Below are 23,172 nucleotides of genomic sequence, written 5' to 3' on the forward strand. Positions count from 1 at the left end.
CCTCAACTGTTGTGCTAGAGCAAGGCCTTACGCATCTTCTTATGCGGAGAAGGCCACAACTCTCCTCCCTCAAGATGTGTGCTGATGAGCTGCAGGGAGCTTGTGCTCTGCAGCATGCTTAGAAATCCTCTTGTACCAAGCATAAAGTACAACCTCTCTCTTCTAACAGTGGCGCTGTAATGGACTTTTAAACGGCAAAAGTTAGATGGAAGCTTAGCCTTGCAAGTCAGCGATTCATAGGAAGTGTTAATGTACAGCATTTATGTATTTTAGCATGACTTGCTATCATTAAAGAATCCAAACACCAATATTTCATGGGATGAAAGAAGCAGAAACCAATGGCTGGCTCAAACCACATTAAAGCAGTCACTTCAGCCCTAACGCTCACAGGAAAGCTGATGAGCAAAACGAGTATTGCCCATAGAGTTTATTACAGTCAAGCATCTCTGACACACTTGTATTTGCTCTGTATTTCTTTTTAACAGAGCCTGAAGGAACTCAAGAGGGCAAAATGTGTCGGATGACTTCAGTGGATAAAGCAAGCTTTTCACCGCGATAGCATCATTCTGTAAGCAAATGCTGGAACAATGGGAAACGGCCTCTCAGACAGCACATTTCCTTTATGGGTTTAGAATTCACAGTAAGGCAAAACAAAACCAAAATGACTATATAGCCTGAAGAGAAGTCAAAAAACCCAAAAAACAAAAGGGATGTGCAACTTTATCTAAGGGGCTGAAAATACGCTGCATTTCTTCTAGAGATGGAGAGCAGGACTACAGTGTATCATTTCTCTCCATTCCTTGTTTTGACCATGTGCAAATTTCTGCCAGAAGCTAATTCCCAGATTGCAGCTAACTCAGTTGCAGTCTCTGCACCTGAATGAAACCCTGCTGCACTGGCATGTCACATGAGGAAGGAGCTCCACAAACCAAATGAAAATTTGGGTTTCCCTCTGTGAATAAATCCCAAAGATCTCACAACTTACTGGCACCAAGAGGTGTCCTGTCGGAGTAGCTACATTAATGCAAGACCTGACATTAGACACACCAGATGGGTTGTAAAGAGGGTGTTATAACAAACCAATTTTGGATGGAACACGTGTGCCATAAGTGCACTGGTAAGTTGCACTAACACACATCTGTCTCACCCATTAGCATAAAAACCCTGCCTGCAATCACACGGGGCACAGCCACACGTTCCAGCATTACTCATGGGTTTGTGGTACGCTATCAAAACAAGATGGAGCATTTCGTCCTTGTACTTTCAAAATGCACCTCAGATTTGTTGTACTTGTGTTAAGGGAAGATCTTCTGTTTAATCCCCAATGTGCAGCAGCTACTTTTGATCATATGCTAACAACATCTCTATTAGAGAAATGATCCATCCATGATCAAGATCATTTGCAACAGGTCTCGCTCCTTCACCAGCAGCTAATGCTAAAAAACAATTTCTTGCTGACAATGAAAAACATGCTGGTACAGCCAATGACACCTCTGAAACATGACAAAGGCCAGAAAGACCTACATAGAGGATGTAGTTGCCAAAATAAACTCATCTACATTTGAAAAAGAATGGATTCAAGACACTCTGCATTAAAAGAACACGCAGAAACTCCATTATTTGGAGCACACCAACAGAAGGATGCAGAAAAAGGCTGGCTGACATCATTCACCCCCCACTCTCTCTCTTTCTAGAACCCATCTCTTCATCCTACCTTGTAAAACAAGCAATTCTCCCTACTAATTGCTCTCTCTCTGAAACCAAACCTTCCTCCTACCAGCAGATTCAGTTTTTGATGACTCCTTTCATTTTTTCCCTTAAGCACCTAGCAGCACTATCTCCTTCTATGATCTCAACCCAAAAACTAAGTACTTGTAAACAAATACCATCCCATTAAATGAATCTCAATTCCTGCAGCTCCGTTACAACACAAAAAGCCTGACCCACGCAAAAGTTAGGTATGACTAAACCAACATAATGCAATTACCATGACCTACTCCTGCAAAGACTCTGGAATCTGAGCAGGAGCAAATCCAGTGCTGCACCTCTAAACTTGGGAGGCGGCTTTAAGAAAAAAACATTCTATCTACCCTGACTGAAGTAATTTTAAGTGACATTACCAAGAGGAGACAAAAAAACACAATCCCAAACCATTAAGTAGCAATTCATAATCCAAACAATGTTTGCAGATTACATTTAGAAAAGGGCAAAGTGTTACAAGAAGAAAGAGGAACCCCACTTCAAATAGGCTTCAGCACTTTCAAACTTTTAAAGCTCAATAGCAAGGAGACTTTACGAGAACAAAGACTCTACTGCTACCTATTCAAATCCATCAAAACCACGAAAGACCCCAATAAGAGACAAACCATGTATCCAGGATGATTTGAGACTCTAGATTATCACCTTTCTGGGAGTTTTCTGACTGCTGTTTTCTTTCTTCTGTCTTATTTTGGAGCCACAATTTTTAATTCTCCTTCAAGGCAGCTTAAACCTAAAAAATAAAAGTAGAACTATGCCACATATGGGTATAAAAGAGAACAAAAATGGTTAATACCAAGGCAATAGCAGGTAGAAATAGGAAAGGCCTATAAAAATTAGGAAGGAAAGTGTTATTTACCTAAATCGGGATCTCAACTCGAAAAGAAGGGCACTCTCTCGGGATAGGAAAGAGTTGGAGGGACAATAATGGCAGAACCGCTACCCTGTCAGGCCAGCTTCTCCAGGGATTGAAGTAAAAGATAAGTACTAAAGAATGGGACAGGAAGTAACCCAGAAAGCAGAGCTGCTGGGAAATTAAAATCACTCCCTTGCAGGAGTTCATGCTTCAGGAACCGTCAGGCACACACACACACAAAAAGCCGGCCAAGCCCCGGCGCAGAGTTCCAAGGCCCAGCGACGGGGAAGGCGACACACGGCGCCGCCGGGAAACCAGGGGACGCGCTCCGAGGGGGCCCGAAGCTCCCCTCCGCCCTCATCGCCCGGGGAGCCCCCCTCAGCAGGCAGACCGGGGAGCGCGACAGTGGGCCCGGCGGCCCGGAGCCCGTCTGCTTGCCTACCCCACGGGGCCCGGGGCTGGGGGCTGAGCACCCCTCCCAAGAAGGGGACGGTAGTAACCCCCTCAGCAGCCGCTGAGGGGGAGCGGGGCGGAGCAGGCCGGCGGCGAGCCCTGCCGGAGGGGCTGCCCGGCAGCGGCGAGAGGAGGCCCCGCAGCGGGCCATGGGGTCGCGCCTCGCCCCCCCGCTCCCCGCCCCATGAGGGAGTCTAGGGGCAGACAGGGCTCAACCGCCCGCCGCCGTTACCTGTCTGCCGCCGGCTGGGGGCGGGACGGGACGGGACGTGGGGGGGGGGGGGGGGGGGCCGGCGCGCTCCCGTGCGCAGCCGCCCCCCGCGCTGTCGGCGGCGGCGGGGCGGGGGGAGCGGCAGGGCCGGCAGCGGGAGGGGGCCGAGCCGTGTGGGGACACTTTGCACCGAGCCGCCCCCCTCGGCTCGCTCCGGGGGTCAGCGGGTAGGGACTGACCTCGGCTGCCACCAATCCGCTACCGCCGCGCTGGGCCCGCCCCCAACATCGAGCCGCCGCTACAGCTGATTGGGTAGAGGGCTGACGGCGGCTCCACCTGCGGCTCTGCCCCCTTGCCGTAAAGGCACGGGGGAGGGGGAGGGCTTTGCGACAGGGGAGGGCAGGAGAAAAGGGTGGCTGCGGCCTTCCGGCAGTTTGAGTGAAGAGAGTTGGGCCTTACGGCGTCCTGTCTCCCGGGGGCGGGTGAGTCGCGGCGGTTGCCTAGCAGCGGTTGCCTGGTGACGGGGAGGGGCGGGGCCCCGTATGTTCGGTGGTTTGGGGTGACTAAGCGAGGCCCAGGGCTCCCTGGTGGGGGGGGGACGGCGAGGGGCGGGGTCTTGGTGGGGGCGGGGTCTTGCCCGGAGGGGCGTGAGGCGGTGGGTGCTGAGGGCGCTCGCGGCTGAGGGGGCGCGGTCCCGGTGGGTGAAGGAGCAAGGGGCTGCGCCGAGGGAGGGCCCCGAGGGGAGCGGCGGCGCGGAAGTCCTCTGCCGGGCCTCGAGCCGGCGAGAAAGGGATTGTGGATGTAGACGGGGCTTTCCGGAGGGGGGTGAGGCGAAGAGGGCCTGCAGGCCCAGAGGATTGGTTTAGGGCCGTGATTACACTCGCCTGTGCTCTCGCCGCTTAACTCTGTCAAACCAGAGTGTGGCTTTTAGCGAGGCCTTCCGACCAGTAACCAGTGCTGGCAGTTCTGAAACGCCACTGTGAGTGGGGCAAAAAGGGGCCGGTGAGGTCGCATCAGGTGTGTCAAGTCCTGTCTGGTGGCTAAAGATGCTCGCAGATGAGGCCTCTGGCCTGCTCAGGATTGCACGGGTCCTTTCAGGGGTTCGTTGCGGCCTCCGGAAGGAAATGGCTTTATTTTACAAGCGTTTAGCATGTTTCAGCGCTGACTGGAAGCATGCTCTGTGTTGAGAGGTGAGCCCATGAAGTCATTGCAGGTGCAAGTAGTCTGAAGTACTTTTTATTTCTTTGCATTGTAAGGAGATCCACAACCTTCAGACTCCTAAGTCATGGACTGCATTTTATCTTAGCTGATTTAATGAAAATAGGGCTTTTTGTATAGTTTGTTTTCTTCCGGTTGTTACTCATGCAGTTAACATTTAATAGTACCTATTAACAGAGAAAGACTAATTCAGGAACTTGACACAGCTTTTTCTAATCATGTCTCTTCAGTAATTGCGTGTCATTGTGAGCCATTGGTGTTACTAAAAAAAGAGTAAAAGACGGCATCGACAGCGTTAGCCCAGTCAAATCAATGCTTTCTGTGGCTTTGTGCTAAACTAAGTATCCCCGCTCGTAGAGATATACATATTTTATAACTGATTTAGGGTTTCTGGGAGGCATTGCAACCACTTAAGCTTCACTTGCTTGGTTTATGATGACCCTTAAAACCTTCCAGGCTTCAGCTGCCATCTGAGTTTTCATCTCCAGGTCTTTGTTTCCTTTTCATTGAGTTCCTTCTCTTGTTCTGTTTGCAGCTTCACGTGACTTTGGCTTTGATTTTTAAAGCCTAACTAATATGTATAACAGAATACATATTTGAGTTCTGTTTTTCTCTTTAGTTATTCTCCCTATCTGTTGTCTGGTCAGTCCCTATATAAGGTTTTTAGAACTGTTTCCCATCCTATGTGCAGGAGTCTGGCACTGTGAGGCGTTACCTTAATTGGTTTTAGATGCTGCCACGAATACGTCAAATAAATAATACAAGTAAGTGTTGGAGTTTGTCATTTCTTGTGTATGAATATGATTGTTTTTCTTTACTCATTAGCTTTGAGCTTTTCACTGTGCTCCCTTGCCGTGTCTGAAACCAATCTAATCATCACCAGATGTCTTCTCCCTCTTTGAAGTAAGTTTCTTCGAAGTAAGCCCCCTCACATTTCATTTCCTTAATGACTTGCACTCGTGAACCCTTGTCACGTGTGAGCGAGGCGTGTCTTAGAGATGTGTTTGTAAAGAGTTCTGCAAATTAGTGGTGTACTATAAATGTATTATGGTTGGACTAGAGAAATCACTACCAGAAGTCTGTGGCAAAGGTAAAAATCTCATAGCTCCTGTCCTAGAGGGGTTCTAAGCCTCTTCTGCCTTAACAACCTTGCTGCATCATACGAATTGGTGCATGAGAGATCTGTTCATTTACCATGTAGGATGATAGTTCAAGTTGATTTTGAACACAGGAGTAAATGTGTTGAGGTAATTTTACTTTATTAGGTATTCATTTAGGAGGAAATAAAACTCAAAGATAGGAACAATAGCTACATAAAATATGCAGAGTGATGTCTGAAAGCATTTTATGAGGTTTCAGGTCATGAATTTTCATCTCAAGTAGAGTTCCACACAGATTCTGCAAATGAGGAAGGAATTTGTCTGGAGTATCAGATTTACTTCTAACATCTAAAATGTGGATCATGGGAAAGGACAGGGGAAGGATTCTTAGTTCCATTAGGTGAGGAACATTCTGTAACCTTTTGGAGGTGTCGGGTCATCCAGCACTGAACACATCTTCAAAAATACCACACCAGAATGAACTGCACATCACTCCCTGCAGGCAACTTCTTATTCAGAAGAGAATCAAAACCCAAGAAAGGAAATACTGCCTGGTGGTGGGAGAAGTGAGGAGTCTGGGTAGCATATTTTGGTCAGCCCCTAATCCTCTGTGCCTTGAGGAAGCCATTTTGTCAATGCACACTTCAGGTGCAGTTAAATTGTGAAAATGAAGGTGTCATTGATAGTGGTTTTGAACTTTGTGAAGATTAGAAAGTAAACCAAAAATGCCTCATACGCTGAATGTTACAGTTATGTTGGTTTGTAATATTCTAAAAGCATGTTAGAAAGCAAGTGTGGTGATAAATGTAGATGTCGTTGGTATGTAGATGGGAAGAATTTCTCACCCCTTGGAGGATTGAGTTTTCTTCCACTGGTAAGAAAGGAGAAATGTGGCATTTAAATAAAACCCCACTACAGGCAGATGGTTTCAGGAGTCCACCTGGAAGTCTACCTGGTTGATTCTGTCAGACTTAAATTTGAGGATCCAAAAACCCTGCAAAAAGAAAATTCCTATAAAGGGCATGAGCCCTACTCCTAACTTCACAGTCAATAAAGGTAATGAGTTTGTTGGATTTTTTTAATGAAAAGAGTTCTGGTTGGAGAACTTGTTAAAACTGGCTGCAAAAGATGGGTATTACAGACTGGTGTCACTGTTACTATGGAAAGAACCAACCCTGATGTTCTTAAGGATATCCTTTTTGTTTTCAGGGCAGATAACTATGTATCTAGTGCCAGCCAGTCCTTAGAAAGTTGTGGGTGCTTCAGTGCTCACACTTTGAAGAGAGATTTGAATTCTTAGTAGGTCTTTTTAAGCAGTAGAGGATGTTCCAGTGTTGTGATTGAAAGACATATTCCATGGAGATGGTGAGGAAGATGTTTTTTTAAATTGCTTTCCTGAATATTTGCTCCTAATAAGCTTTACATTCTTTTAAGTACTTTTTAATTTTGAACTTCTCAGTCATTGGGCCCTTGGGACCAGCCCTAAGGCATTTCTGGTCCTTTGTGTTATCCCAAAACCTGTCTTGCATTTCAAGAGTAGGTGTTCAGAGTTCTGCACATGTAGACCTAAAGGAATTCATTGGTTCTCCTTACTACAGCAGAGCTCGGTTCTCCCCTCCGTGTATTCACACTACTCACACCTTAAGCCTATGTGCAGCAGAAGACAAGACTTGGCCTTTGGTTTCCTTTTGTTTGTTTGCTTTTAGAGGTGTTGCCATATCCGGCCTTAGTGAAGCAATAAACATTGCCAGTTGAGGTGAAAACTTGCAGCTGAAGCTTTGTGCCTGTTCTTGGAGGAATCTGTCATGAAATGAAGTTTTAGTGGTTTCAGCAATGTAGGGATAGATTTGATGTGAGTTCTCATACCTTTCAGAAGTAGTCCCTAGTAACAGTCATCTTTAGTTTTGTTGCAGCAAATTAGTGTTGGTGTGAACAGTGTAATGTTGGAGCTGTAAAGTTCTGCAGAGCATGGTAATTATTGCATCATTTTAATGTCTTACTGGGGCAGTGATTTTTTATTTTCAAAACAAGTTTCATAATGATAATATTAACTCTAAAAATGTCTGATGTTCTTTTGCATCTTTCCAGTAATCTGTTAAGTCCAGTAACCGCAAACTGTTTATTTCTAGGTAACTGAGAAATGTGTGACAGTGCTTCTGTTTCTCTTGCTGGGTAAGAACAACTTGGAAGCTGCTTTGCAGTGAGCATGCATAACCAGTGAAGACATACGGTGTTTGCTGGAGTATTGAACACTCTCATAATGAAGATCCCTCTTCTGCAGCAGGTGTATAAGGATGTACTGGTAGGCATTCCACTGGCACGGGAAAGCCATCATTACACCTCCTTACTTGATCTGTGTGTTGAGCAGCCACCAGAAAGAGGTGAATCATGTAATTGGATGCATCTGCCTTCTAGTAATGGTGGTATTGGGAGCCATCAGGACACCGATACATCAGGTGTGGTTGTCCCTACAACAGACAATATATCAAACAGCTTTGCAAACATGAACTCATTCTGTCGGCGAGAAGTGATGCTGCTTCAGTTAACCTTGTTCAAGACAATGGTTGCTAGAGCAGAGTCCCAGGAAACTGAATTCAGTGTGAGACAGAAGTACTGTGAAATCTTAGTCCTTCTTCTGAAGGGGACAAGAATTGACTCTAAATTGGTAAGCTTTTATTGGTTTCTGAAAGATTTTTGTGAAAGGAGGATACAAAAAGGGAACATGCCTTAGATACTTTTTCTTTCTTTCTATATATCTGCAGGTTTGTCTGCTAGGTAGTCATGATCAACTGTTGTCTCACGTGGCTTCAAAATGTTTAGCATCTCTTGTGTTTTTCCAGCTGAAGAAAGAGGTGGGTATGGCATAACTTCACAGCTTAAAGCAATAACTTGGTCAATATGTGCTTTCAAGTTGTGTTTGACTCCAGAGCCAAGTTTCTATGGTGCCTGTATGGCACTAAAGCAGTCACTATACGAGTACAGTGAACTCTATCAGTACTTTTAAAGAAGCTTCTTTCATGACCAGACCCACAGAGCAATATCAACTCTGCTTCTTTTCTCCATCTCTTGCCTGCACATTTGCTCAAGTCCAGCTTTCTGAGAGGCACATCCACAGTCCCCTGCTGTGCACAGACTGTTAGTGTCCCCAAAATACCACACGGTTCTGTTGAACCATCTTTAGCTCCAGTATCAGGAACAATATGAAGGGTACCCAAGGTAACACTGTGATAGTTCTGCCATAAAGAGTGTCTTAAGAGCTTTGGGTTGTAAGTGATGGATAGGAAAGAGATGTAATAAATATTCCAAGAGAGTATTTGAAATGTTTTAGCAGACATGTGAAGCATAGAAAGGGAGATCAGATGTATAACAGAAGGTTGTAATGAGAAGTGGAATTTCTTCATATCTAAAATTCTGCAATTTTCTGAAGCTGTTTCAAGGTAAAATATGCCTAGATAACAAGAAATACTCTCTTTAAGCTTGCAATATAGGTATCTAAAAAGTGGCCTATAAATATTTTTTCAGTTATGTGATATCTGTTAGGGGCTGCAGTAGGTGGTAGTAACCTACCAAAAGTTAATCAAATGCTTTGCTGGGTTTTCTTGTTCGAGTATTTCAGTTACTTGAGGGTTTTTTCACTTGCTATTTATTGAGTGAATGAGTATCCTAGCTTCCATTGTAGCATCTCTGAAGGTAGATTTGCCTCGGAAATGCGTTTAATGTTTCTTGCAAAGTGTTCTCTGTCTGGGAATTACAGATTCAGATGTGGTCAGTCTCCAGTGTGATCTGATTTGGGGAAGGTCACACGGCATTGGGAGTTTCCCTTTCTGGATGACACCGATATCTCCTATAGCATGCATGTGTGACTTCACATTTGGAAAGCACTGGACAGATACTGTATTTGTTTTTTATGTCTACATTTGAACCTTTTTAGGTGTACAGTTTTTAACCATTGTATTACAATTTAATTTGCACAGCAACTGCATAAATGATAACTGATTGGCTTTTGAATGTGTTTCTTTTAGAACACAATAAATGTCACCTGGCTCACCTTCAGCTTGCAGACTCTGTCAGGGTTCCCTATGAATACCCAGGTAGCAGAATGTCTGTGGATTCTTGCAGCTGTTACCAACAGTGTGCTGAAAGACGAGGTTTTACTCAAAGCAGGTACGATGGGAGTTTGCTGATGTTATCGATGCAGGAGTGCCCACTAGGGGGGGGAGTGTTACTGGTAAATCGCCTCTGGAGCAGCGTCTCTGAAGAACACGTTTTCTTCCTTACAAAGAGGTGACAAAGTACTATGAAAAAGATAGTGGTTTAAACATGCTTAAAAACTGAAAAATTAAGTAGCCACAGTCACCTGGCTTCTGCTTATTTGATGATTTGGCTAATTGTGTGACACTCCAACTAACATTCTTTTTTGTTGCTGTAGGTGTTCTGAAGAAGTTGTTGGCTCCTCTTGATGCTGTGCTTGAAGGATTTTATAACTCCATTCTCTTCCATCATTTTGACAGTAACCAATATACTTCTCCTTATTCTGAAGCTGCAAACAGTTTGTTCAGTTTTATAGATCTGCTTGAAGCACTTTTGGCTTCCAGAAATGAATTAGAGCTGCTCAGATGCCAGAGAGTATTGTTTTTGAAAGTTTCTCATGTCCTGAACCTCATTAGCTCATCAATTCACTATTTAATCAAGAAGAAGTTCATTATGCTTCTTAAAAAATGTGTCCTTTACAAGTCTAGAGAGGATTCTTCAAGTGGATCATTGTTCTCACAAACTCCATCACTAGATGAAGATATGTTTGCTCTGAGTAATGCTGTTCTGCAGGTTGTGGATTTGACTTGGCTTAATGGGGTCCCACTGAGGGAAAAGGCCAGCTACTTTGGAAGCAGTGATCCTGCTCCTGGAGATGATCCTCAGGGTGGTTCTGACCAAACTGTTCTCAGAGCCCTAAGTTTGGTTGTGCTTAAAGCACTGGAATTCAAGTTTCAGAACTCTGCTACAGAAGCTGAAGTCAAAGGTAATAGTCTCTTAGCTTTGTTCATTAAGAACTAAGAATTTGAAAGCTTTCACATTGTCCTAACAACTGATTAAGACCATGAATGGAATTCAGCTGAATTAGGCGTGGTGGGATGGAGGAAAGAGAAGACCCACCCAGAAAACCTGCTGTCACTGTGTCCTGCCTAATTAGTTGTTTCTTTGCATTCCTTAGCCCTGCAATATGGGGAGCTTGGAAGAGCTGCATTTGGGACTGAACTTTTCCTGTTAGGAACAGAAGTTAATATTTAAATAGTTGAGGCAGCTTAGGAGCACCAGGCTTTTCTCCAGTTGGAAAAGAGAGCCTGCAGCACTGCATTGGTTTGAGCTGACTGGCCCCACTAGGAGAGATGAGGGATGGGGGGACAGGGCTGGCTAATTCTGAGTGGCAGGGTGCATGGGAGAATATGGGTAAGTGCTTAGGCCTGTGGTCACCTTCAGTGTTTCAGAATTTCACCCCTGAGCAAGTGCAAAAGCCTGATAAGCTGGCAAAATACCTAGAAAGTGGATGTTGTCAGCCCAGAAATTCCCAAGAGATACGAATCACTGCACAAATAATTTAATAGGGCAAAACCAGCAGTGGTAGGAAAGGTAAAAGTAATGAGGCTGTAAAGTGAGAGACAGGGAAGTTGTGGAACTTGGTAGAGTGTAGTGGTTGTGGTCTTCATCCTGGTTTCTATGTCTAGTCCTTGAATTAACAGGTGTGAGGCATACTTTTCATACCTGCTTACTTTAAGTGTGTTTGTTCTCCTGAAGAGATGAATTAGATGAGCAGGAAAGCAGATCTGGCTCTCGTGCTGGGGCAATGCCAGGAGGCAAGCAGTGGGATGGCAAGGGAATGCTGTGTAACTTGTGTGCCTGATGGGAGAGGACATCTCACTGCATCACACTGGGAGCCAGTTTGTAGTCTTCTGTGCTACAGTGAAGTGGGGTGAGGCTTTTTGCCTGAGACACACTTCTGGAATTCCATCTTCCTATCTCCCTTCTACCTCTGAAAGGCACATGATGGGCATCATCTGATTGCTGTCCCTGGGTGTAATTTTTCCCTTCATGTCACAAATGGAAAGGTACTTCTGAAGGAGTTTCTGGTCAAGTACAAGTGGCAATGGGTGTTCCTTGCTGTCAGCCAACTGATGATGTGGCAATAAATAAAAAATAATTTGTTTCTTTTGAAAGAATGTTTTGAACATATTGAGAGACTTTAATACCAGTTCCAGATGCAACTGTTAGTTTATTTATATTTCTACATTATGTAGCAAGCATAAAATCAATTTCTGATTTATTCGAGTGTGCAGAAGAGCTGCAGGCCTCTGCAAAACAGCTTCTGACACTTCTGCATTTTGGGAGATGTTCTATTTGTGATGTCAGTTGCATTCTTGGAGATTTATTAAGGGTTTGCAGAGAATATGTTATTTACAGATCCCCTCTTTGAAAAATGCATGGAGACTGAGACTGGCTAAGAGCAAGTGAATTGAAAAAAGCAGGTTACATTTATTTTAGACATCTCTGTGAAAATTCTTCCTTAAAGAAAAAAAAAAGAAATCCTCTTTTCTTTTCCAGATTTATGACACCAAAATGAGTTCTTTAATTAGATTCAAATACCCCAACTGTCAAGAGGAATTTCACATTGCAAGGAACGGTACTTCCCCTTTAGTAACACTAACTGAAGTGGTTCAAACAAGCACCAAAATGCTTTAATATGCTAACTTGCCTTCCGGGGAGCTTCCTGAGCTGATCTCTCTTTTTTTTTCCAAATGAACATGAATTACAGGGGCTTAACTTTAATTCATCTCAGTCCTGACAGTAATTTCCAGATAGCTTTGATTTATAAAATTTCAATCTGAACAGTAAGTCTCACAGTATCACCAAGGTTGGAAGAGACCCCAAGGATCATCAAGTCCAACCTGTCCCAACAGACCCCACAACTAGACCATGGCACCAAGTGCCACGTCCAATCTCCCCTTGAACACCTCCAGGGACGGCGACTCCACCACCTCCCTGGGCAGCACATTCCAGTGACGAACGACTCGCTCAGTGAAGAACTTTTTCCTCACCTCGAGTCTAAATATTATGTATTAATAACAAAGATAATTTGCTGTTCTTACTACTTGCAAAAAAGAAAAGCAAATCTGAAATATTGAGGAAAACCACATGATGAGGTGGTAAGTAAAACTGATTCTCAAGTTGCAAGAAATTTTTCAACAGCAGTAATCATATATATATTTTCATATGTAGATTATATATTTTTATATATAAATATATATGTATCATTTTTATATCTGTTTAAATGATGCAGCTGAGCTCTTCAAGCCATAGTACACTTCCAGCAGCATTAAGAGTTCTAACAGAGTACCTCTGGCACAGCTGAAGATGGATGCCACTGTATTTATTTTTTTATTATTATTCTTTTTTCTTCTGTTTTCTAAACACTGAATGTATCTGTGTTGCATGAGTGACTGATACCTAGAGCTTGCTACCTGGGTACGTCGGTAGTTTTGAAGAAGTAAGTTCCTTGAACTAAGGGAAAGAGTCTGTCATAGGAATGCAAAGTTATGAGTAATCTACTGCACTAAAAAGGCATCAAATTTAAGGTGGTTTTCCCACCCAAGGGTGCAGTGTTTAGAGGGAGGGGAATAAAAATTTGCAGGAAAGTATCACTTGTATTAGTCCTTCAGCAAGGATTTTAGACCTTGAAATGTGCTTGAAAACAAACATCATCCATGAAGAGTTTGTTTTATAAAGAATATGGCTATACTGCAAGCTCCATACTTTGTTTTGCTGTAGAAATGACAGTCCATTCCCATCCATTATACATCACCAGTTAATTTCTACAGTGAATCACATGGGGGGAGGTTGCTTCAGTCCTATGAAAACATCACAGTCATGTTGTTACTTCATATGGAAGAACACCCTGAGATGAAATCTCAGCAGAGTGCTCATTTGTGGCATCTGTGGCATTGCCTTGACTGCAATTCACCTTTCAGCAGTGTGTGATGTACCAAGAAAGCTACCTAAATGGGGAGCTAAAGGAGAATGTAAACCCCAGTTGTGCTGGTACAGCCACTTTCTGGTAGGTTTGCTGATCTGTGCAAGTTTGTGGAGGTGTGACCTTGTTCATCAAATGTGCAAGTTTAGGTTGTACCCAAAACCCTCCAGGTCACCTGTGCTTATTCTTCCTTGAACTCCAAGGAAATGAAGAATTCCGTTTGATAAATTGTCCTTAACTGTCTTGGGTAGAGGGGGGGCGATACCCACTGAGTGAACTAATCTTGTGCAGGTTACTTGTATATGTTGCCATCAGCATCTAATTGTGATCACAAATTCTAGTATTTGAGTAGCCATTCACATTGAATTTGAGGTTAGAAAACTGCGTAAGGTTTTTCTGCTAGATGTTTCTTGATTTCTTTGGTAGCAAGAAGTAGCCTATAAAATCTGTTGCTGTGTGGTTGAGCTACAAAGGAACAAATGCATTCATGAACTGTTTTGCACTGTTAAAACAACAAACTCTCTTTTGTTTGTAATTAGTAACAGAAGTGCAGCAAGATTCATGGATTTTTTTTTTTTATTTTTTTTTTTCCTTTCCTCAGGAGACTTTCAGAGTTCCATGTCCCAGCTGTTGGTGTTCTGGAGGAGTCACTTGAAGGCTTCCCCGCAGTCTCACCCAGTTGTACACCAGTGCGAATGGCTCTCCTTGATTTTCATAGAGCAAGATGATGATATGTGGGAAGCTGCTAAAGCTTTATTACTCATTTATTTAAAATTTGATAGGTTAGTGCATCTTTTAGTTGACAGAACTATAAGAATTGCAATTTAATGAGGTTATTGTGAGGCACATAGCATTCCTATTGATTGCTTGGGTATAAAGTCTCAGGACAAATGCTGATAAATCAAGTGGGGTTTTTTGATTGAAATGAGGGAGTTGTGCAATAGTTTCCTAATAAGTACTTAATTGTTCTGAGTTAGAGGATGTGAAGAGTTCACAAACTAAAATAGTGGTTAAAAGGCAAGCTAAAAGCAAGACTTTCAACAGCGGGAGCCTGACAAGAATGTGGTATTATAGTTAAACTCCAAGAATTCAGGGACTTCTGGCAAAGTAGCCCTCTGAGACTGTAATTCTCACTAGTTGATAAAAACTTCTGTTGCTAACAACTGCAGTGTATGCTTCAGTAAATTGTCCTGGACTGTTGCTGTTTTGTTTAAATTACCACATAAGATATTGTCCTAGTTTATGAAAGGTTCCTGAGGCTTCAAATGTTGATACTGCAAGTAGTATCTTAGATACAATTCTTAGACACCTAAACATGAGTAGGCTGCTCTTTCTCAGTGTGCTTCTTGTCCTGAAAGCTGATCTCTGTTGAGGTTTACAAAAATACTAAAATAACAGCTTATGTACTTCAAGTGACTTTGTTTATTCCAGAATGTTTCCAAAGGAGGAGTGCAGTTCAAGGAGCGTTTAAAGTGCTTTGGCTTCCTAACCTGTCCAGTCTTCTGGCCTCACCTGCCTTCATTCTTTGTCATTCTAACACAAAAAGTTCTTTTTTGGTTTTTCCCTTTTGACAGAGCGAAAGAGCAGGACCAGCGTGTCCTGAGCGTACCTGGCTTTAGAAAGCCTGTGAGCTTCCCCTGAGTTTAATCTGTTCACTTTGCAGGTTACTGCGTGATGCTGCTGAGAGCTTAAGCCAAAAAGAGGAGGGAACCTGGAACTTCCTTACCCATGCAAGTGGATTTAATCCTCACTGCATCTTCTTGTTTTTTCTAGAAAAAATTGCATTTGATTCCACAGTCCTTCTAGATTTTTTGATTTCATCAGAGACTTGCTTTCTGGAGTACGTGGTGAGGTACTTAAAACTTCTTAAAGAAGACTGGCATCAGTTTGTGGAGGCCTGCAGCCATTTTGATACCAAGCACCGCACTTTCCAATCAGTTTCCTCTTCTGTCGAGACACCTCGAGGAGAAAAGCAAAGCTGTGTGAATGATGAGAGCTTGCAAAATGCTTGTGAACCAGAACCACAAACTCTGAGATCTTTGGCTGCTTCTCAAAGTTGCTTAGTGTTTACAACAGAGCAAGGTGATAATGAAGTTGCTGAGTCTAACCAGTCTAACTCATTGATATACAGTGATAGTACATCTCTGCTGGGTTCTCTTCAAAGCCTTGTTAATTATGACAGCTCAGAAGATTCAGAATTAGAATCAGATGGGAAAGAGTGTTTGGTAAACACAAAGCAGGTGCCTTCAAATAATAGGGACAAGACGGGGGAAACTGGTTGCAACTACACGGATGATAAACAGAATACACTCAGGTCTGAAGTGTTGCCTTTGAAACCAAAGGAATCTAATACCTCATCTTGTTGGACTGGTATGGTGTCTTCAGATAACATCATTCCCCCGAGAATAATGCTTTACCAATCAACAAAATGTCTGGAAGAACTGCAAAAAGCTATTTCTAGGTTGCAGAGAAGAAATCTTTTCCCATATAATCCATCTGCATTGTTAAAACTATTGAGCCATGTTGAGAAGCTCAGCAAGAATGTGAATCCATAACAAGCCAAAGAAGTGTTGTAGTGTTGTTCATTTCCATGAGTTTAATGACTTCTAAAGCTTGTGCCTCATGCACCTGTTGGCATATTTAACCTGAAACAGGATAAACATGCTTTTGGTTGACACCTTACAAATCTGCAGTTGCATTCAGTGAGATGATCCATGACCTCAGGGTTCTAGGCTTATTCATGGTATGTATATCAGGGTACAGCATAGAAGGATTAACTGTTAAGTATTTGAAATTTGATAACAAATGACTAACGTAAAAGCATATCAGCAGCATGTGATACTTAAAGTATTAGCAATTATACCTAACATATAAAGTCATTGCCAGATTGGTAGTGTTTTATGTACTACAGTGCAGTGTTAATGCAACACCTGACTGCTTAGAAGTTGAGCTAAATAAAAGTGTTTTAACTGGGGACAGTTTGGTCTTTATACTGTGGGTACTGCATAAGAACTTTGCTCTGAGTGGGCATTCAGATGTGCCACCACAGTCACAATAATCCATGCCGCACTTTTCTTTGCCCAAAGTGCTCAACTGATGTCTGGAATGTTTTGGGGTTTTTGCTTGTTGTTTTGAAGTTTTATTTGCTGGTTTGGTTTGTTTGGTTGGGGTTTTTTGTGGTGTTGGTGGGGTTTGTGTATTTTTTTTTAGCTTTTACTGTTTACCTGATTTAATTAGCAGTGTTAAAATTTCATTGAGAATTTAGTTTAGTTTTTCTTAATCCTATATGATATGTTCCCTCAGTTAAAAGGAAAGGTCTGACTAATGCATATATTGCCTATTTATAGAACAATTTAATGGAGCATTGCATCCAAAATCAAGCTTAGGCAATACAGAAATGAAACTCCAGCAGAATTCCTCCTATCCATTATTTTAAGTAAGTATAGACTATATAACTAGAATTTAAGTGTCTGTAGTGCAGTGAGATGGATGTTGGATTTAAACTCCTGTACTTAACACCTTTTATTAGAGCTAATTTGAATAACCTGAAAAGTGAGTGTCACTTTGCCTGGGGAGAGTTAGTCCAGAACAGGATCCAAACCAGTGCGTGCACTTAGCAGGAAGCCACCTAATGTTGGTATGCTTAAGGTGCAGCTTGTAATGATCCTGCATGGGTTAGGCAGTGGGGACGTACTGATGACAGGGACTACTCTTGAAGTCTCAGACCTGGTCAGAACTGTAAGAAGCAGTTTTTAGATTCATCTCTTACAGGTAAGTCCTCTCATCTGATTGAAAACCAAGTGAGTTTTATCTCCCTTTTAAATAGCTGTTTTGTGTTAAATTAAAATAGATACTGAGCTGAGATGAAGAGTCTTTGGAGCAGGTAACTCTGACCCCTAAGTCTCTGTGGCCATCTTCTAAATTAGTCCTGATCTTAGAACTGGCAAATCAGAACAATTGGGAGAGGGAGAAAACCAGATGAAGCTTATGGAATAATTTAGCTGAAAATTAAAGTGTTCTTCAGAGGCATTTGAGCAGTGTGAATTCTCAGTTTGAGCCTCAGTCTTACCCTTTCAAGATGACTGCAGGAAAAAGTGCCCCCCTGCACTGGCATATAGGAGATTAGAACATTCTGTGTTCTCTGTGCTCTGGTGCCTTCCTGAAGGAACTTCTGTGCACAGGAATGGGTGAGAATGTCAACGAATGGAGAATTTTCCATTCGTGCCTATAATTACTTTAGTTAGAACCTAAACCAGAAGAATGCCTGGTTTCTCTTTATGGTTGGAACTTGGTTATGCTGTGGATGCTGAGTTGCACTTTTCTGTCAGGACAAAATGCTTCTGGGCATGTTCAAAGATACAACTCTAGACAACTTGGGAACTTTTCGGTTCAGACTAGAAAAGTGCCTTTGGCAAGGCAGTTGAGCAAGAATTTCTCAAGATCACGATTTTAAGTGTAGGTAGGTACTTTTATTTCAGTGAAATCCTTTCCCCTATCATATTTTTCTAATCTAGCTTTTGCTAGATGTTTAACTGAACAACTGCTTTGTTTTCACTGAGTACATTATTCAGCATTTCTTGGTTTGTGCTAATTGTAGCAGTATTCCTCATACACTGATAAGCAGGGTGGGAAGGGGAGAGTGGGAGATAATTTGGGGATTTTAAGTGCTAGTCTTCTTGCCAGTGATTACTACAGCTATAAAACCTTTTACAAAATAAAGGTTTAGGCATCTCAGAACAGCCTGTAGAATTCACAACTTTTGATCTTTGAATACAACAAATCCAACTGCAGTCTCACCGTATCTAATTCTTCCAGGCATGAGGCTGATTTGTGCCCAGGTGGTTATTAGTTGTGATTATTCCCACATGTTTCACTTCTCAGCCATTGTTTTAATTCCCAGAATGTTTTAGTGGTATAAATGGGTAAATGTGGTTTGTATCTGGCAGCTGGACACCTTCATGTGTTGGTAGTTCACCATTTATGAACTGTGGGACCTGAGATGGAGTAAAACTGTCATGACTCAACTCCTTTTATTGTGCAGAGTGTGTGTGGGCAGTGAGGGTGGTTGGTAGTTCTATGGTTACATTCAACAAGTCTAGTAAAAAGAAAACACTTTGCAAAAGAATTTGCATTTTAATCCATTGGTGAATGTGCAAGATGGGATGGGAGGGGTTGGGTTGTTGTTTGGGTTTGGTTTTAAAGGTGTTTTTGGCTTGAATCTTTAGTATCAGAAATTTGTAGGAAGAGCTGTTATGTCAGTGAGCAGAACAAATGAACTCAGCTACAAAACCTCTTACCAATATTAAATTAGACTGTAAGAAGTGAGTCAGTTACTGCTAGAAGGTTGAGACACCTTACCTTTGAGTATTGATACCTAAAACTTTTCTTGTGTTATTCCAAAGCAAGACTCAGAAGAAATTGGGTGACCTGTCTGGAGACAGTTTTCTATCTGAGAACTTACCCTGAAGTGTCTACAGTCTCCATTTATGCCTGTGTGATTGTTTTGAGGAGTCAACATCAATAGAATAAATTATACTTTCATGAGGTAAGCAGTTAGCACTAGAGAATGTGCTCTTAAAAAGGAATATTTTTGAACCTGACTATTTGTAGAGCTTGACTGCCATTACAGCTGAATCCAGGTGGTTCCCTACTTGTGGTTCTTCAAATGGGATTTACTCCAATATATTTATGGCTGCTTTCCATTCTAGTTTTAAGACTTGTAATGTGAGTTTTCATCCTGTAACACAAGAACGAAAAATGAGAGCTGCTGTGTTTCCAATACTCCTGTAAAGCTGGGAAGAAGGTGCCTTGTCTTCTTGGGTTTTCCCCTGATGTGTCTCTGCAGGGTAGGCATTGTTTGTACTTTTTCCAGCATCAGTCTGGGATGGAGCCTGAAGTTAGCATCAAGAATCACAGACTTTGTGGATAGGAGTGAAAAGCCAGTGGTCATTACTTCTGTGTATTTTCCCTTAAAGAGTTGTCCAAAGGAAATTTGTAAATCCTTGTTGTATTTTGTATGACTTTCAGGCTTCCTGGCTCACTCTGAAATCTTGGTAGAAGCAAATTTATGTGTCAGCATGGATGAGAGGCAGCCTTTTACTATCCCTTGCTTAACAGCAGGCATGGACCTGGATTTGGTTGAGAATCATCTCAGGGATTTAAGCTTTTCCAAGTCATTGTCTTTTAAATGCTGTGCAAGTGAGTTTATTGCTGATAACTGTCAGAGACACTTGTTAATAGACAGGCTGGCTTGCTGCTGGTTTACCTTTTGCAAGCAAGGAAGGAACACAACACATTTTGTGTTAAAAAAGTTTGCCTGGTCAATTAAAACACCCTTGGTTCTTTCTGGTTCCTACTTCCCTGTGCTGCAAACCAACAATTTCAATAGGGAATTTTTTTCAATTGTGAAATGTTTAAGAAAGTAGCACACACAAACTCAGGGTGCTGGCTGCCCTGCAAGGTGCTAGGGAAGGTTGGTTTGTGTACATCCCTGAAACCCTGTCAGGAGTTCTAGATGCTGGAGAAGAGGAGACTCAGGGGTGACCTTATTACTCTCTACAACTACCTGAAGGGAGGTTGTAGACAGACGGATGTTGGTCTCTTCTCCCAGGCAGCCAGTACCAGGACAAGAGGACACAGTCTCAGGCTGTGCCAGGGGAGGTTCAGGCTAGATGTTAGGAAAAAGTTCTGTACAGCAAGAGTGATTGCCCATTGGAATGGGCTGCCTGGGGAGGTGGTGGAGTCGCCATCATTGGAGGTTTTCAGGAGGAGACTTGATGGGGTGCTTGGTGCCGTGGGTTAGTTGTTTGGGTGGTGTTGGATTGGTTGATGGGTTGGACGTGATGATCTTGAAGGTCTCTTCCAACCTGGTTTATTCTATGTATTCTATGATGACAGCTGTCCAGGAATCTGTTCCATCTCATCCTGGTGCTAGAGAGTTGAAACCTGAAAGCTTTTCCCTGGAGTTTCAAAGACTTTCCAAATGTCCATAGCTGGGTTGAAAGAAGTAATAGCTACATGAAAAACAAGGGATAAGATTGTGAAGCTTATTTTGCAAGTCAGCATGTACTGATTAAGGAAACAAGATTTGTTGTCAAGTGACAAAGTCCTGTGTGCCTATTCCTGCGTTCACAGTGTTGAGTCTTTGCTTGCTGGCTTTATCTTAAAAGTGTGATGATCTGGAGCTTGTCAGCTCAGAGTCACTTTGTAACTGCAGACCTTTTACAGCTCTTTGTGTAGGAATTGAACTGAAACAAAAGAAAATAATGCTTCCTGGAAGTTTAACTCCACTTGGCTTCCTTAAGTCTATATTCCTCAAAGCAATGGTGTATGAAATGGGGTTCCCTTTCTGTTGATGTCAGAATTGGGCAAAGATCCCTTATGTGGCAAATGCAAAGCTGAAACTATTTTATTGTACTTATTTATCTTGGCAAGGGAGAATCTCCTACTTGGTATCTTCAACAGAATGTTGGTGCCTCTAAAGGAGCACTTCTTCCCTGAGATAAATGTTGCCCAGTATGATGCCAGTATTTGCTGTAATCTTCAATTAGTTGTTGATGCAGAGAAGGGAATTGCTGGCTGTGAAGCATCAGAGGGATTGCAGATGGACGAAGGTTGATGCTCCGAGTCTTGCAGTAATGAAATCAAACAACATTTGCAGCATTACCCTGTGTGCAAATGTTACACATCCTGCTGGTTGATTTTCATATGGTTGGCCAAGCAGTGCTTCCAGCTCCAGGGATCAATGGGACAGCTTTTTCATCCTATATTATTGGAACTGTTGAAAATGGATTAAAAAAAACTCTCTGAAAGAGTTGGCTGGACTAATTATTAAATCCCTAGTGTTGAAGCCAGGAGGCTTTGTGTAGTGGTCTCCTGCATCATCCCCCCATGCTCAGCACTGGTGAGGCCACACCTTGAGTGTTGTGTTCAGTTATTTGAGTACATTAGCAGTGCTGTATTTGGAGGGAAAGATTTGTGAGTAGCACACTGCTTACTATAACTGTGAGCAACCACAGTTACTCTTTTTCAAATGTATTAGAACATACTTTGTGGAAGTGTGGATGTGCAGTTGGATTGGAATTGCTCTGGTGTAGCTGGTTATCAGGTGAATTTGACAAGCACTGGCCAGTTGATGCTAAATGAAGGAGCAAAAAAATTAATTGATAATCTTCTCACCAAGGATGTTTTAAAGACAAAACAGACTCAGACTGCACATGAAGAATGCTGACTAAACTGCAGCCAGATTCATTCTTCACTAGATCCACACACATCTCTGTGCCTCTAGAGACAAGAGCATTCTTAACTGCTGTTCTGAAGGCTTATTGATACTCTTATGTTCTGCAGGTAAATGAAAGGCAGCCGGGAGTTGATAACTACTTGAAAAAGATACCATAATTGTGGTGTTTGTATCACTCAGTTGCTACATGTGCCAGAGAAATTGGTTAAAAAGCAGTCCCCAGCTAATGGAAAGGTCTTTTCCTGCAGCCCTTTTCCTAAGGCTTATTTGAAGCCTACTAATAGTCCTGTTGTTTGCATTTTAGTGAAGTGAGGTGGTTGGGTCAGCAGTGGAGTGTTACTGTTCCTTCACTTCTCTGCACTGTTTTTATCTGTCTGGTATTATTACTGACATCCCCTGCTTATCCAGTTGTCATTTTTCTTCGTGTTATTGCTTCTCAGAGTATTGAATTTTCTAATTCTTGTTAAAATTTCCAGGAACCAAGTTCTGAAACAATTTTAAAAGACAAATATTCTGAAGATTTCAGCCTGTGTGTTCAAATTGTGTGTGTTCCTGATGCAGTCCTGCAAAGGCATTCGTGTACAAGTATTTATTGCCTTAGTGCTTGCTTTGTTCAAAATCAGGTGTCTAGTCTTCAATTATGACAGAATGTATGATTAATTAATTACAAATTACCCTCTCCTTATTTAAAAACCTGTACAGATTATGAATCAGAGCATACTTCTTAGTAGGAAAGGTCCTGAGGAGAAAGCTTTCTGAGCTTTCATCTGTTTGATATAAGGCAAGGTTGGTGTATTAGGAGAAGATAGGAATTCATGTGAAGAGGAGCTGAGCTTTTAAAATACTGATTGCAAGATTATGAGTTGGGATACTGATGTCCTTGAACATGTGACTTGGAATGATTAATTTTTTAGTTGATTTTTTTTTTGAGGAGCAGAAAGTGTAGGAATATCAAGGATTGTAACCTTAATCTTGAAGGAATGCCAGACTGCAAGCAGCCAGGTTTCACTAGAGGTGAAAAGAGAATTCACAGTCCAAATAATAATAATAGTTATTATATTAAACTGATTCTCACTTTGTGTATACATATGTCTGCCATTGAGATAATCAGTCAACAAGAATCATAGAGTGGCTTAGGGACCTTAGAGACCATCTACTCCATCCAACCTCCCTGCCATGGGCAGAGACACCTCTCAACTAGACTCAGCTACTCAAGGCCTCGTCTAGCCTGACCCTGAATGCCCCCACAGGGGAGACATCCACAGCCTCCCTGAGCAGCCTATTCCAGAGTCCCACCGCCCTCCTACTGAGGAACTT

General features: G+C 42.4%; 3 protein-coding genes across 3 annotated transcripts in view; 2 read left to right on the forward strand and 1 right to left on the reverse strand.

The window, feature by feature from the left end:
• Nucleotides 1-2,719, reverse strand: part of ASB7 (ankyrin repeat and SOCS box containing 7) — a 29,407-nt gene extending 26,688 nt beyond the window's left edge. Inside the window, exons 1-2 of the mRNA XM_009899896.2 lie at nucleotides 2,618-2,719; nucleotides 2,404-2,491 (exon numbers count right to left, since the gene is read on the reverse strand). The gene's annotated coding sequence lies outside the window, so the exon portion shown is untranslated. The remainder of the gene's footprint in view (nucleotides 1-2,403; nucleotides 2,492-2,617) is intronic.
• Nucleotides 2,720-7,856: 5,137 nt separating this feature from the next.
• On the forward strand, nucleotides 7,857-16,188 carry LINS1 (lines homolog 1). Its single transcript, XM_009899897.2, has 6 exons — nucleotides 7,857-8,261; nucleotides 8,359-8,448; nucleotides 9,619-9,760; nucleotides 10,026-10,613; nucleotides 14,218-14,398; nucleotides 15,280-16,188. Exons 1-6 carry the CDS (start codon nucleotides 7,857-7,859, stop codon nucleotides 16,169-16,171), a joined length of 2,298 nt encoding a protein of 765 aa, XP_009898199.2. The 3' UTR covers nucleotides 16,172-16,188.
• The window catches only part of CERS3 (ceramide synthase 3), a 50,370-nt gene continuing 43,377 nt past the window's right edge, over nucleotides 16,180-23,172 (forward strand). Inside the window, exons 1-2 of the mRNA XM_054169175.1 lie at nucleotides 16,180-16,359; nucleotides 19,019-19,161. Of these exons, the coding sequence (XP_054025150.1) occupies nucleotides 19,157-19,161 (5 nt within the window). The 5' untranslated portion in view covers nucleotides 16,180-16,359; nucleotides 19,019-19,156. The remainder of the gene's footprint in view (nucleotides 16,360-19,018; nucleotides 19,162-23,172) is intronic.

This window comes from Dryobates pubescens, chromosome 17, assembly GCF_014839835.1.
Source record: "Dryobates pubescens isolate bDryPub1 chromosome 17, bDryPub1.pri, whole genome shotgun sequence".
Classification (NCBI taxonomy): domain Eukaryota; kingdom Metazoa; phylum Chordata; class Aves; order Piciformes; family Picidae; genus Dryobates; species Dryobates pubescens.

Excerpts from the sequence above, each read along its gene's own strand:
- LINS1 (XM_009899897.2), top strand. The coding sequence starts at position 7,857 with ATGAAGATCCCTCTTCTGCAGCAGGTGTATAAGGATGTACTGGTAGGC. Across the intron at positions 9,761-10,025 it reads CGAGGTTTTACTCAAAGCAG|GTGTTCTGAAGAAGTTGTTG; the intron begins GTACGATGGGAG and ends TTGTTGCTGTAG. Across the intron at positions 10,614-14,217 it reads TACAGAAGCTGAAGTCAAAG|GAGACTTTCAGAGTTCCATG; the intron begins GTAATAGTCTCT and ends TCCTTTCCTCAG.